This window comes from Chelonia mydas, chromosome 18, assembly GCF_015237465.2.
Source record: "Chelonia mydas isolate rCheMyd1 chromosome 18, rCheMyd1.pri.v2, whole genome shotgun sequence".
Lineage (NCBI taxonomy): Eukaryota > Metazoa > Chordata > Testudines > Cheloniidae > Chelonia > Chelonia mydas.
This window is the reverse complement of record NC_051258.2, coordinates 16,792,223-16,807,721: the sequence shown is the minus strand read 5'-3', so window position 1 is coordinate 16,807,721 and position 15,499 is coordinate 16,792,223. Positions and strand designations below refer to the sequence as shown.

At 46.7% G+C, this 15,499-nt stretch overlaps 1 protein-coding gene across 14 annotated transcripts in view; it reads right to left on the bottom strand.

Annotated features, from left to right (window-relative positions):
* Positions 1 to 15,499, bottom strand: part of MIB2 (MIB E3 ubiquitin protein ligase 2) — a 111,673-nt gene that overhangs the window by 16,108 nt on the left and 80,066 nt on the right. For 11 of the 14 annotated variants that reach the window (XM_043531499.1, XM_043531500.1, XM_037881018.2 and 8 more), the window contains 8 exons: positions 15,209 to 15,351; positions 12,753 to 12,860; positions 9,413 to 9,517; positions 8,439 to 8,601; positions 7,228 to 7,361; positions 2,947 to 3,095; positions 2,184 to 2,340; positions 767 to 921 (listed from right to left, as the gene is read on the bottom strand). In XM_043531499.1, the coding sequence (XP_043387434.1) occupies positions 767 to 921; positions 2,184 to 2,340; positions 2,947 to 3,095; positions 7,228 to 7,361; positions 8,439 to 8,601; positions 9,413 to 9,517; positions 12,753 to 12,860; positions 15,209 to 15,351 (1,114 nt within the window). The remainder of the gene's footprint in view (positions 1 to 766; positions 922 to 2,183; positions 2,341 to 2,946; positions 3,096 to 7,227; positions 7,362 to 8,438; positions 8,602 to 9,412; positions 9,518 to 12,752; positions 12,861 to 15,208; positions 15,352 to 15,499) is intronic. The other 3 variants (XM_037881020.2, XM_037881019.2, XM_043531501.1) reach the window with 1 other exon arrangement.

The window sequence follows — 15,499 nt, the reverse complement described above, 5'->3', positions numbered from 1 at the left end:
AGAAGATGACTCTGCTGTGCTTCGCAAGGCTAAATGCATGGGCGTATTGTAGGAGAGAAGGTGGGAGAGGGGCAGAAAGGTGACTGCTTAAGACACAGCTCTGTGCTTGCACTGCCGACAATCACCGATCCTTGGTGTAATGATTGTGGTGATCTCAGCCTCGTCTTCCCTGACTGAGGAGCCATTTCTGCAGAGAATTAACACACTGATACAGGACCATGGGGGTTAGAGATAGGGAAAGGATCTGAGAGGCCCTGAGTCCACCTCCTTTTGCAAGGGAAGGACCTGTCCCCTAACAGGACAATATCAGATACTACAAACTGGTTATGGAGAAGCACCTAGTTCACCCCCAAGGAGAGGGGGATTTCCTCTGGGAATTGGCAGAGGGGGTCTGGATGAGGGGTGGCACAAGCAACGGCAGCCAGGGAGCCAAGTTCTGCTGGGAGGGCCATTTCTGCTCTGTACATTTCCATGTCCTCAGCCTCAGCCCTTTCCTCAAAAGGCTTTTCATTCCCTTTCCCCAGCCTCATAGAGAGTCCGCTGGTCTCCCAATGCCCCTTTCACCAACCGTGGTCGCTGTCCCCGATTCATCACCAGCGGAGCAGGGAATTTATAGCTCAGACCCAGGCTCCGCTCCCTGTCAGGATTACACAGCATGTCCTCAGCCCGTCCCAGGGGGCCTCCCATGTCCTGTGGGTTTCCCAGCGATGCACACCGCACCCTGATCAACAGGGTCACACGCTAAAAGCTCCCCCCTTTCACTTACAGCTTGTTGCCCTTCAGAGCAGCATGGTGCAGCAGGTTGAAGCCTTGGCGATTCTGGATTGTAAAATCGATGTTCGGCACCTCGGTGAGGATCTCGATGATATTTTTCAAATCGGCGGTGATGGCATAGTGCAGGGGGGTGTCATCAAATGAATCCTACAGGGAGCCACAGCAAAGCACAGGTGACATCCGAGAGACTCCCCTCCAACAAACCATCCCTGAGGGGCTGGCTGAGACAAGGATACAGGGCAAGTGCAGGCCAAACAACCATGAGTCACCACCACCCGATGGCAGTTCGATGGCCTACATGAAATGAATTTTTTGGGCCTCAGCTCCTAGTAGACAAGCATCCACATCATCGAAAGAGCCACCCCTGCCACTGGCCAGCCTTGAGGCTGACAATCTTGATGATAGCCTCAGCAGGGAAGCCAAGGTCTGAACGGGCCTGCTGGAGAGTGGGGGTCTCTCCTTTCACTCCTAGGAGGAGTCCTTATGAGTTGAGGCTGAGGCACACGGACAGGGGAGATGGGCATGCTTGTGTAGCCAGAACCTAGATCGTGGGGGACAGACAGAGGCCTTCAGTTTCCTGGGCTGCCAATCCTCTAATTTCACACACCCCACAAGAAAAACTACTTCACTGGTCTCTAAAGGCTAGTTACAGACCAGTCCGGTAGCCCTAGAAACGGGAGAGGCCCAGTGACTTCATTGCTGCTCTCCCAAGTTCCTTTATACCAGATTGAAAAATAAAATCTCACCAGCCCAATATCGGGAACAGGAAGAGGCATCGTTGGAGCCTTCAGATACAATGCAATTAACGGGTCACCCTTTGCTGGAATAGCAGAAGGTGCTACTGGACCGGGCTAAGGCAATGGTGCAAGTAGGGCGGTCGGTCCGGTCCGCCGTACCAGTAAGATATTTATAGCCAGTCCGCCACACTGGAAAGACACAGGAGGAGCAGAATGTGGGGCCATCCCCCTCCAGCCCGGCTGTACCGCCCCCAGCCCTTCCATGCAGCTGCGTCTAGCGTCTCCTGTCTGGGGTGTGTAGGCAGCCCTGTCTGGGGGCAGTACTGCTACAGCCGTGCCGGAGCAGCTGCTGGCATAGGGCTGCACAGCAGCCCCAAATTCTGCTCCTTTCGCTGCTGCGGTTCCCGGCAGAGCCCCATGGTTCAGGGCTCTCCCAGGAATGGCAGCAGCAAACGGAGCAGAACCCCACACCAGCTGCTCCTCCAGCGCGGGCAGAGAGGTGTCGGTGTGCAGGGAGGGACCCAGAACTAGACTAGCAGGGTGGCTGCGAGTTCTAGGCAGAAGCCAGCCCAGCACCACAGGACCACTGCCAAGCTCTCAGGATCGACTTTCACCCACAACCGTTAAGCAGCAAAAATATCTTCAATGATACGAGGCATGAAAATAACCTACTGGGAGGTTGACGTCACAGTTGTGCTCACAAAGGATCCGCACGATCTCCGTGAATCCTTTGTTGACGGCGACATAGAAGGCTGTGCACTTGGCATTGTTCAGCAGGTTTGCATTGGCTCCTTGGCTGACAAGCACATGGACAACTTCAGCTTGATTCCTGGTGTAAAAAAAAAAAATTGGATACTGATCAAAAGATGGAGATTCTCTGTCTACAACTATTAGATATGCAACATCATGAGTATCTTGGTTCTTGCATCCTTCTCTTGTCTCATAAAAAGAAAAAATCCTTCTAACTGGAGCACCAGGCTTTGCTCTCTGTTGGCGTAATGTAAATCTGGAGTAACCCCTGTTGACTCTGATGGACTTCCTCTGGATTTACACCAGGGTAATAGAGAACAGAATTCAGCCTCCTGTCTGTCTAGACTGTACACAGACATTCAAAAAAGGAACTCAAAATTCAGTCACCTTCTCTTCCTTTCACATACCCCAAACCCCGGTAACCCCCGTTTACTCCCAAGGTGTTCGTACCATGGAGAATTCACCTTCCCATGGAGATTGGGGCTTCACGCAAACCAACCCCTGGAGTTTGAGGGCCACATCCTCAGCTAGCGTATATTAGTGCAGCTCCATGGTTGGACGCCTTTCCCCTCTCTGTGGTGCTCGTTCAAATCTAGCTATGCTGATTTGCACCAGCTGAGCATAAGGCCCTTGGCACAGAGCATCACTGAGGTTACACTTGTAAGAAGGGAGAAAAAGCTCCTACCCAAAAGCTGCATAATGGAGAGCTGCATCCCCCTCTTCATCCCTCAGGTCGATGTTGGCATTCGCCTGCAGTAAGATCTTCACAACCTCCACCCGGCCCAGGTGGGCAGCGACTTGCAGTGCGGTTCTGCCCTGATTCTTTATATCAACCTGCAATAATGGAAGGATCCAGGCACATAATTGTTTAGGAAAGGTCTCAATGTGCACTCAGGCACTGTTCCTGCTCCAAGACTCTGTATAACCTGATGGGAAAGAGAGATGATTACTTGTATTCTACAGCACCCAGAAGCTCCAAGCAGGATCTGGAGCCCATTGTGCTGGGCACAGGCCACAGAGCTGAAGACTGGAAGAAAGCTAATGTGCCAATCTTTAAAACAGGTAAATGAGATGACCTGGGTAATTATAGGCCTGTCAGTTTGACGTTGATTCTGGGCTGACACAGGACTCAATATGAATTAAATAAGGATAATGTAATTAAAGCAAATCAACATGGATTTATGGAAAACTGACTGTCAAACAAACTTGGTTTTGTTTGTTTTTTTAATGAGAGTCTGAGTTTGGTTGATAAAGGTAATGGTGTTGATGTAATATACTTGGACTTCTATAAGGCATTTGACTGGGTACTTGCATGACATTTTGATTAAAAAATTAGAACAATATAAAATTAACATGGCACACATTGAATGGATTAAAACCTGGCTAAGTGATAGGTCTCAAAATGTAACTGTAAACAGGAAATTGTCATCAAGTGGGTATGTTTCCAGTTGGGTCCAACAGGGACCAGTTCTTGGCCCTACACTATTTAACATTTTTATCAAAGACCAGGAAGAAAACATACCATCATCACTAAAAGTTTTCAGATTACATAAATTGGGGGTGTAGCAAATAACTAATAAGGTAGGTTGTTGCTACAGCGTGATTTGGAATGGTTACACTGGGAGCAAGCAAACAATACACATTTTAATATGGCTAAATGTAAACGAATACATCTACGAACAAAGAATGTGGGACTCTACCCTGGGAAGCAGGGACTCTGAAAAAGATTTGGGGGTCATGGTGGATAATCAGTGGAACATGAGCTCTCAGTGTGATGATAAAGCCGAAAGAGCAAATGTGATCCTGGGATGCATAAATGAGGGAATCCCAAGTAGGAGCAGAGAGGTTATTTCACCTCTGTAGTTGGCACGGGTGCAACTGCGACTGGAATCCTGTGACCAGTTCTGGCGCCCACAATTCAAGACGGATATTGAAATATTGGAGAGAGTTCAGAGAAGAGCCACAGGAATGATTAAAGGATTAAAAAACAGGTCTTACAGGTCTTACAGTGACAGAGTCAAAGAGCTCAATCTATTTAGCTTAACAAAGAGAAGATTAAGGTGTGATTGGATTACAGTCTGTAAGTATCTACATGGATAAATATTTAATAACAGGCTCTTCAATCTAGCAGAGAAAAGTCTAACACACTCCAAAGGCTGGAAGTTGAATCTAGACAAATTCAGACTGAAAATTTAAGACAAATTTTTGACAGTGAGGATAATTAACCATTGGAACAATTTCCCATCTCCATCACTGACCACTTTTAAATCGAGATGGGTGTTTTACTAAAAGTTCTCTCCAGGAACTATTTTAGGAAGTTCCATGGCTTGTGTGATACAGGAGATCAGACTAGATTGGTCCCTTCTAGCCTTGGAATGTATGAATCAGAGGCTTGCTGTGCCCCAAAAAGTCTGATGGCCCCCCCATTGAGAACCTCTGTTCTAGGGTTTAGGAGAGAGGTGGCACACTGAAGTTTACTGTATGCAGGAAATCTATGCCCCCAACACCACTTTAAATGGCACTGCACTGCACAGCCCTGGCTGCTGTACAAAGCTAAAATAAAAGGCACTTCCTGCCCCAACCAACATATTGACTCATTCCAGACCCCAACGGTGAAAGGGCACTTCCTGCCAAAAAGGGAGTGGTGCAAGCACAGACCTGGATGCTATGTCAGGAACTCCTGGGTGTCTAATCCCAGATCTTGTGCCAAATCCCACAGGGACCAGGGCTGATTCTTAACTTCTCGGCCAAAAGCTACAGTAGCCAACAATACCTCCCTGCCTGGCAGGGGCGCGAGAGATCAGTTGATGTTTGCACTGGGCTTTGAAGGGAGCGAATATGATATAAGCACCAAGTATTCTCAGTCACTCAGACTTACATACCGGGCAGCCTGGAGGGCTAATCACAGTGCTGACCTGCTGCTGTGAGATTTAAAGATCAAGGAGTTGAAGGTCGAAGTAGAAGGCGAAGACAGGAGGGCAGGGACACTAATGAAATCAATGAATGGCTAAGGGGAAAGAGTGAGGGATCTGGCAAAGGCTTCATGACTTGGCAAGTAACACAGGGAGTTTTTCTACAGCTGATCCTGTGCAAAGCAGTAGTTTGTGCAGGGTTTCCTTCTTGGGCTTAGACAGGATGGTGATTCTGGTAATGACACACTGGATGCCAGTGCATCCCCCTTACGTAAAGGGCGTAACATTGGTATCTGCCCCATTGGGAGCCCCTTGGCAGGCAATTCATCTCACCTTGCTGAACAAGCCCTTGGATGCGCCTGCCTCTAGCTATTTATAACTGTCTAGTAGAAAGAACAAATTCCTCTCCGAGGCCAGGGTGCAGCGAGACTATTCCTGACCTAATCCTGACACTTGGCACTTTCTCATTTCAGATTAGACCCCATCACTGGTGCCTGGCTATATTCTTTCCCTCCCTGTATCTCCTAACTTTTCATATAATGAACTGGAACAATTATCTGACAGCAAACCATTAAGTCAGACCTTAGATCTCAGCTTCATTATAGTCCTCTCAGAATGGATCCTGGTGTTTGCTAATGTCCCATCAATCTGCTCCTGCTTGCCACATGGCCATGGCCTCCAGAAGATTTATGTTCCTTTCCCAGCTGCTTCCAAGGACACCATGTGAAGGCATTCTGCTCTCTAGTTCTCTGGCTTGTGACAGATGCATTTACTCACGCACAAACCTGCAGCTTTTAAGGCGGTAGCTAGGATCTTGGGCAATCTGCCAGAGTTTCAATAGGTGGCTACCGAGACCACCCAGCCCCCAAACTCTACTGCGAAGGCATCTGTATACAAACTCTTCTCTTTATTGGCAATGCATTAGGATGAGGGCCACATCATCACAAGTGCCTAGTATGTGTGCACGGAGAATGCAAAAAACAGGTACATAGTAATACGGGTTAGCTCTTGTATAGCACCCTTCATCAACAGATCTCACTATCCCTATTCTACAGAGATGGGGCACTGAGAAGCTAAATGACTTGCCCAAGGTCACAGAGGAAGGCGATGGTGGAGGTGGGAACAGAACCCAAGAATTCCGAGTCCCAGTCGAGTGCCCTGACCACCAGACCATGCTGCCTCAGTAGAATGGTTTCTGTGTTCATGTAATTTATTCTGGGATTGGCTCCACTGATCTGATCCTACCAGACATCTCTACTCAGTCCCGATGCAGCAGAACATAGCAGGTAGCCTGGGGCTGCACCTCCAGCCATGGCTGCCTGGCTCCTGGAGGATTCAAGCAAAGCAGGCCTGTCACTGAAATACACATTTCTTGCGTTGGTTGCCGTTAGAAACTGGGCATGTCAGGCTGCTTATGTGAATTCTAAAGAGTGGATATAGGAAAGGAGAGGGCAGCGTTCAAGCTGGTGGGTCTGTTAGCATAGAGCCTGCATGTACTTCAGTGCGTAAGGGAGACTTCCCAGGCTAGATCAGTGGGGTTTTCTGCCCAGCCCTAACCCAGGCAAAAAGTGCTCTGCTATGACATGGCAGTTATCCCGGCTAAATTCCTGGGATAATGCCTCAGCGCCCTCCACTGGATCTCAAAGCAACTTACACACACCAGGGAATTCAGCCTCCCGCCCCGTGCTGCGAAGCAGTGAGTTTTGGGATCCGCCGTTTGGGAGGGGAGGAAAGGAAATTTAGGCACACAAAAGGTGTCTAAGATACCACAGCAACTCAGCTCTCGACTTCTAGTCCCCCCCCGCTCTAACCACTGGACAACGCTTCCTCTTGAGCTACAATGGCACAGGGAAATTCTGCATGCCAGAGTCCCACAGCCCTGCCAGGGGGAGCAAAGGACCCCTTGAAGCAGAGGCAAGCTCTAGGACTGTCAGTTAAAGGAAAAAACCAGTCACCCGCTGTTAATTCCTTACAGTAGGTTTTAGCAGCCCCCCATTTGCTTTACACATCGACGACAAAAGACATCGACCTTGGAGGGTTTCTCTGAGACTTGCCTTGTCTGGGTATTTTTGAACCAGGTCCTCGACTTTAACAGCATTGCCATGCGCCGCCTCAACGACCAAGCGCCCTGGATGATCTAACTCCATCTTCTGGCACAGCAGCTTCTCTAGGATGGAGATCAAAGTGCCTGTGTGGGGATGAGAAACAGCCCCAGGTTACATAGTGGCAACGAGCAGCTGTATGTGTGACCACATGGACCCAGTATGGGCCTTTGTCCCTCTATACTGACTAGTCCATATAAAGAGCTTTATGAACTTGTTACTTTACTGCCTCCAGCTAACAGACATAGTCCTTTAGCTCAAGCAACAGAGGCTGATACTTCTAAATCCAGAGATCCCAGGTTCGATGCCTGCAGAAGACCCCTCCCTAACAGTCATTACATGTGGGCAAGCAATAACATGAATTCCTAGCTGTAGGGAAGGAGGGAGCTGGAAGACAATAAAAGGCTCATATCCTGCAGGAGAAAGGAAAATCCTGACCACGGGATTTCAGATTTGGTTTGCACTCACTACACTTCCCTGGTGTCTGATGGGAGTTCCACTTGTTATTTTCCATCAGAGAAAGTGCTAAGTCACCGAGTTTGGCTCTAGTTTCCTCCAAAGTTCAACAGGATTTAAACTAATTCCTGAATGGAGCCACAAACTTTGTTCCCCAGCAGTTTCTCAAAGGTCTTTTTTTATGCTAACTTTTCTTGGGGTACGTGATGTAGGATCAATTTATTCTGCAAGACAAATTAACAAGCCTTCCCCTTTCTCAAACATATGGCCATAACTTTCATGAACAGATTTGCAAAACAGGAAACAACAAAACCAAACCCCAGTTTCACTGCTAGCACAGGCTAACCTTCCCACCCCCTGCAAAGTAGGGAAGCATCATTATACTCATGCTATGGACTGGGAAACTGAGGCACATGAGGTTATGCCATTTACCCACTGCCAAAATAGCAATCCTACAAAACAGCCAGGAAAAGAACCCAGGAGTCCTAAATCCTAGTCCTGTGGCTTAACCTTGAGGCCATCGGTGCTCCCCTGATTTGGTTAAAATGGATTTTTGGGACTCTGCTTGGAGAAGGGTGATGTAGTGATTAGTCAGTTAACATCTGACACGTTCTAAAGAGAAATACTTTTGTTACCCTAGAAAGATGAAGTGGTTATTTTTCAGCCCTGGCCAGAACTGGACCACATCTCCCTCCCTGCTCTCTCACTTTTGGATTCCTTGGTGTTCTCCGTTGTCATGAGGTTTGCATCCTCGTCTCTCTGGTAGGCCGTGAGACAAGCTGGGTTAAAGGTCCAGGACTGCCCTCCGACAGACACTCTCAAGTCTCCATCCCCAAACACCTTGATCACCTTGCCAATGTGCCCTAGCGTCTGCAATGGGAAGAGATGGGGGTTTTTTTGTTTTGTGTTTTTTTTTTTTAAAAGGAAAGCAACGTATTTCCTGTTTTTCAGAACCAAGGTAACGCTTCTAAGGGTGGATTCCCAGGCAGCATTCCCAGCGTGTGAAGAGAAGCATTCACTGAGACGCTGCAGACGACAACTCCCACTTCAAGAACACACAAGTGTTCTCAACAGCTTCTTATTTGGTTGTATACAAAACGGATGTCTTTTCACATACTAGGGGAAGAGGGATGCCAAGGTACAATACAAACATCTGGAGAGGAAGCCAGTGAATCAACAAAGCATGGTTTACAGAACCCTAAGAGGCAGACAAAGCTGGCGGTCTCTGCTGTGCATTTTGCTGCTTATGGAGCACTCTGTATTCTGCTCTTTCGCCCCATGAGTCTGATCAGAGGAGAGTTTTCCATTTGCAATGGTTTGTCCCTCACCCTTGAGAATTAGAGAAGAAAAGAGGGAGACATTAAATTTGTTTGCTTAAAATTTCAGCAGAATTTCCTTTTAAACTCATGGGTAGCCATTTCCTTTGACAGGTGTTTCCCCTTCCCCCACTCACCCTTTGCCCTTATTTTCTGAACGCTGCTGCGAGGCCGCATTGCTGAGGATCAGACACATTAAGCAACATTCTTTCTCAAAGCCATTAGTATGCCCACATGTCTCCATGCACTGACCAATAGGGGGTGCTGAAGAGCAAGGAGGCTAGCATATCCAGCTGCTAACGTTTTTTTTTAATGGATTAGAAATTGCAAGTTACTGGACTGTCTTGGAACTGGAGCACACTCACAGGTGCCATTTCATCTGTCCACTCCCCATGACCAGCTTGGAATCGCTTCACTGTTTCCATATCATCTATCACACGGACAACATCATCAACCCAAAAGGTGTTGAGCTAAAAGAAAAAGAAAGGCATATGCTTTTATGGGATGAAACAAACAAAAAACCAAGGCAAAAAAAAAAGATAACCCATAACAAAACAATTCCATAAAGCACTAATCTTTGCAAAAACATCAGTCATGTTATTTAAAAAAAGCCACGTGCAGGATTACGCAGGGCAAATGGTTTTCTTTTGCAGCCACTCACACGTGATTTTATGCATATGAATATCAGCTGGGATTGCACAGGGATTTCCCCAGGTCTGCCCCGTTTCCATGCCAGATGCAGCACTCAGGGTTCAATAATATAGTTAACTCTGTACTGGTGTTAACTTTGTTTGCTATTTCCACCAGATATGGGAAGTCAGAGATCATCCATTTCCTTCCTTTGCCAGATGCTCCTGCTCTATGGAGAGGGACCAGTTTGCCCGTCTATGCCCGTCACCCACATAACCAAGTATGTTTAAATGCATCCACGTTCCAAAAGCCAGATCACTTTAGGGAAGCCTGGCAACCTCAACTTTATAAAGCAGGGCCCCAAGACAGGAGGAGTTGGACAAAAAAAAGACTTGTATCTGTCAGAGCGCTCAGGCAGAGATGGGAAGGGAAGCCAAAAGTGACCAAAGAATGTGGCAAGAAAGCGTGCAAAGCCAAGAGAGCAAGAGGAAAGAAAAGGTTAGTTCCAGTTTGTCAGGTGCTCTGAGGATGACAGGTGCTTGCTAAAGGCTAGGTGTTATTGCTGGAAGCCTGGAAGAGCTAAAGATCAGCAGCCGAGACAAGACACACAGGCACGGCGGAAGTGTGGGGAAGAGAGAAGCAGCTGAAGGAGATAACCAGAAGGAATTGCCGAAGACGAGCGAGAGGTTAACATGTCTACACTGGCATTCAGACAGGTGCAAGGAAGCAGGAGCCACCAGTGTGGCTGCACTGTTCATACAGGTCCTGCCTTGGAGGGTGAGGCTCATCAGCTTCTCCTGGGCTCTGTGTGTCTGGCAGGGGGTTCATTTTAATTAAAAAGAAAAACCCCAGTAGCTTCCCTAACCGTAATCACTGGGACTTGTCTGCTTACAGCCACCTCCCCACTTCTCAGGCCCACAAAGGGCCCTCGGAGTCCTGACAAGCAGAGTGCTGTGTGGGACGAACACAGAGTTAAATAACTGTCCCCAGGCAGCACCCCTGGGAACGGAGATGCAATTTAGAGGGGCCACCTCCCCTTTCCCATGAGTAAAGCTGCTGTGTTACGACTCATTCACACCAGGGATACAATTGTGGACAAGGAGAGGCCAGGCATGCCATAACAACAGCGTCGGCAATGGTATGGCCCAGGAAGAGGACAAGGGGGTACTTTCCCTAGAAACCAGGGGACACGCAAGCTTTTCATACCAGACAGAGTCACTGACTAGGTGCAAGTGGTCAGATAAACTACACGGTGTTGCTCTTGTTCCCTGATTGGAGGAGCAGCGCGAGCGCAAGCACGCATGCAAATATAAAATGTGATTAGTGCGAATTCTCTGGCATGCGACTCAAGCTCGCTTCTGGCAGACGTCTATTCCAGTGAAACACAAAGGCTCAGAGAAAGCGACGCAGAAAGGGGCCTCAGTGCAGTGGAAGCAAGTCAGTTTTAAATCAAGAACTAACGTCGGCAGGGAATATTTTTGCACTGCTCACTCAGACCTGATTCAGGAAAGCATTTCAGCATGTAAATAATTACCTTCCTGAATCGGGGCCTCCGATCTCATTATTAGAAATCATTAATAAACACAGATAGTCCCATATGTCTACCCTTTACATATGTTGACAAAGAATATCTGCCGGTCCCAAAACCGACAGCCTAATGAGCAGACCCCTGACAAGCACTGGGTAGGCCCTTCCTCGACCAACAGCCCCACTGGCGTCAATAGGGCCACTCGAAGAGTAGGAAGTTATCCATCAGCCACTGGCCCCATCAGCCACTGGCCCCAAACAACACACACACACAAGGCAGAGATTAACAGGGGAGGGGGAAATTACTGATGAGAAAATGGATGGATCATAGGAAGAGGTAGGATTTAAAAGGTGAGCTACAAAGGATTTCTTAAAAATTGGGCTAATTTCTTTGCTGCTTGATTTTTTTTAATCTAACAAGTATCAGGCATGTCACATCTGGTCTTCCCTGATGCTGTTGGTTGTCTCAGAGAAAGTGTATTCACAATAAACCATAAACTGAAAGGGCCAGGAGGAGAGACATCCTCTCTCTAAAACTTAACTGGGCATTGGAGTTAAATATTAACTAACTACAAACCAACAACTGCATCCCCCACCCAGGGCTTGAAATATTCTAACTAAAAATTCCCTCCCCCCCCCCCCCCCCCCACCATTTGCTCAGCTTTCACTCTTCCACATTATTTCACTAATTGTCCAGTTGCCAGAGTCATCCAAGGGCAAACAAGGCTTGAAATTCTAATGCTGACACAAGCAAGAACAAAGCAAGAACAAAACCAGAACAAAACCCTTCTAGGCCTTTTTAAACAAACAAAAGAAACAATACACCCCACCATGCTCAGACCCAATTCCCCACCCATTTTTTGCAGATCAGCTTTAAGGACAAACCTGAAGGAGCAAAGAGAAGGTGCTTGCCAGATGTGACAGGGAGAGCATTTCACTTCCATGTAGCACTCCAACTTTTAATCCATTAAAGGCCTGATCATGGACGACTGACGTCAAAAGAAGTTTGGCTCCCATTAGCTCTTAGAGGAGCAGGAGCAGGCCCTAGCTGTTACGAGATTTTGTCTGTCAACAACTTTTCAGCTTAGTTATTGACAGAGTCCAAATTATTTAGGTAAATACAAACCCCACATTATTTTTGCCTTTTACCCACAACCTTTTTGTTGGAGAAATCTGTGCAAGTGGTTCGAAGAGTCGCACTGCAAAGGAGAGAAAACCAACCCTACAGTACCTATGCCTCCCTCATCCATGTTAGCATCCTTCTGTAGGAGATGGGCATTAAAAATCACATCCTTCTGATTACCACCCTCCTTTTGAACTCCAACCTCTTCTTAGCAGACTCTCTCAAGAGCTTATAGAGCTGGAAATCAAGGATTTTCTTAGCCTTGATGGCTGGAAAGAAATTAAGTCTGTCCCCACTCTCTCTAGTCTAGCAGCGTTTTCTCTGACACTTGTCCAAGACTAATTATGTCACATCCTAGGGGACCACAGTCATTGTCATTCTGCGCACAGCTGTTGTTCTGCTCAGTTTCCCACATCAGCGCTTACCTTAGTCAGAGCTCCTGGGTGGAAAGTCCAGCGGGTTTCACTGTTGAATTGAACTCTGACATCCCCTCTGTCAGTGATTCTGTGCACAGTGCCTGTCTGGCCAATGAACTTTAAATATGGAAAGAGGAGAGAGAGAAATATTGATGAGTTAGGATAATTTTCATCAGCCAAGGATCTGCCGCTCGCTGGTTAGCCTATTTTTAATCATTATTTGTATTACCATAGCACCTAGGAGCTCTAGCCGTGGACCGGGACCCTAATGTGCAGGCGCTGTACAAACTAAGATACTGTTTGCTAAACAACAGATCTTGTTGAGCTGCATAGCACTGGCTGATGCAGAGGCATATTTGAGTTGCCATCTGATGGTGTTCATTCAAAAAAAATTGTTCACCCAGACTTCTGATTTCAAGGGTGTGACTTTTATTTATGTACTTTAAAAAAAAAAAAAAAAAAGGCAAAAAACACAAAATATTGTTTCAGACTCAAACTGGAATGGAATTGCACCTGTTCTCACCAGGCTTCCATTGAATGTGTCTCACGGACTCGGGCTGAGCAGATATTAGCATTGTGAACGTGTACGCATGCAGCCTATTTCATGCGGATTCTTGCCCCTCCCCTACAGAGTCATTTTTAGTCTGTTTTGTAATAGGTGCCTGGAAGCAGTGTCCCTGCAGTCAGGACTCCAGGTGCTTTTCATGTATGCAGTAGAGGTCACCAAAAGGTGTTATGGCCTCACTGCAAATGTCCAATGGGACAGTGACACTGCTCAGAGACCTGCATTATCTTCTCTGTGGTCTGATGGTACATTTACTGAAGGATGACTACCTATTTCTGAAAAAAGAAAAGTAGTACTTGTGGCACCTTAGAGACTAACCAATTTATTTGAGCATGAGCATGAGCTGTAGCTCACGAAAGCTCATGCTCAAATAAATTGGTTGGTCTCTAAGATGCCACAAGTACTCCTTTTCTTTTTGCAAATACAGACTAACACGGCTGTTACTCTGAAACCTACCTATTTCTGGCAACCGCAGCAACATATTAAATCCCAAGTGAATAGATTTGTGGGGGCAGGGAAAAGATGGATCTCTCCATTAAAATCAATTAATTTAGCATTCATCATTAAAATGTCCATCACTGGAGTTTTTTAAGAGCAGGTTGGACAGATGTCCGGGATGGTCTAGATAATACTTAGTCCTGCCATGAATGCAGGGGATTGAACTAGATGATCTCTCGAGGTCCCTCCCAGTCCTACGATTCTATGATTTGTGTCAGGGCCTTAGAGTTGAATATTAAAGCTTATAGCTGAATGATCTTTCAGCTGTGTGACTTGCGAATCAGGGCACCTTATATTGGGCTCCCAAACCCACATTTAGACTCTGAACGGCTCTATCCAACCTTCACCGAACTCAGCAAAAAACCAATGTCGTTGACTTTAACGTCTGCAGTGTTGTAGCCATGTTGGGTCCCAGATTATGAGTCCCCCAGAACTTTTTCAGCAGTGCTCACCAGCTCCAGAGCCCATTAAAGTCAAGGGGAAATACAGGTACTCCGCACCTTTGAAGAACACGACAGTTCAATGCAGGTGGGTAGCTTTGAGCATGCAGGTTTTAAAATTTTGGCCAGTGATCCAGTCCGGTGAACCCATGATTCATGTGAATAGTTTTTACACAGTTAATCCCAATCATTTTCAGTCTGCTCAGGTGAGAAAGGAATTACTAATAAGAGTTAAGGGTTTGCAAGATCAGGCTTTTTTGTTTGTTTGTTTTTTAAATGACTGCCCCATTCTCCTGCAATGACAACAACAATTTCCCACAAGAGCATTTGCTCTTTTCTGCAGCTTTTTTGTTCCTTCCACTATGGCGAAATGGTCCCTTGAATTACTCTAATTGTTCCACTAACAGGCGTTGTTTACATTTACTTTTCATCTATAGCACTGGATCTACTGTCTGAACTTCTTTAGGACACAACAGATGACAGCAGATGGGTTGCTGCTTCAAAACTAAATTTAAAGAACCAGCTAAGCGCCAGCAGGAACATATGGACAGGGAAATCTTAGTCACATATAGGGATACTTCTTCATGTAGGGGACTGTGCTAACTGCCGTTAGCACTAATGCACATTACAGCAGAGCCAAGAAGGGAATGGAGTCCAACCCTCAAGGACCTGACCCAATGCTCACTGAAAATCAACAGGAGTTTTTGCATGGACTTCCAGGCTTTGGATCAAGCTCTTAGAATCTGCAAGACTAGGTATGGCAAATATCTTGCACTACAGACTTATATGCACCTAGAAATAATAATCTGACTCCAGTGTTCTGGCACTAAAGAATACGAGTGCACTATACTATGTATTTAGAACAAAAGGTAATAAGTTATACACACGCAGTTTCTGGAAATTTCTTAGCCAAAGCAACCAGTAATTTTTCTAAGGGCAGCAGTGAGCGGAAATAACTGTACCTCAGCCATTTTAGGGTTCCAGCCACCGTGCCCCTCTTGCATCTCTCGTAAGATGTCAATGTCCAGCAGGCATTTCACTTTGTCCCCATGCTGGAAGGGGTGCCTCTCTGTGCTCTCTTTCCTCTGCAGTTCAGCAGGCTTTCCTGAACGGAAGAAAGACACACCCCCACCCCACACACACAGAGAGTAAAGCATCTGTATTTGTTGCTCCTTTCTAACATACCAATGAACAATCCCCCAAATGGGAGCTGGGACAGCATTAAGGCCAAAAATCCTGCTCACTTTCCTCAG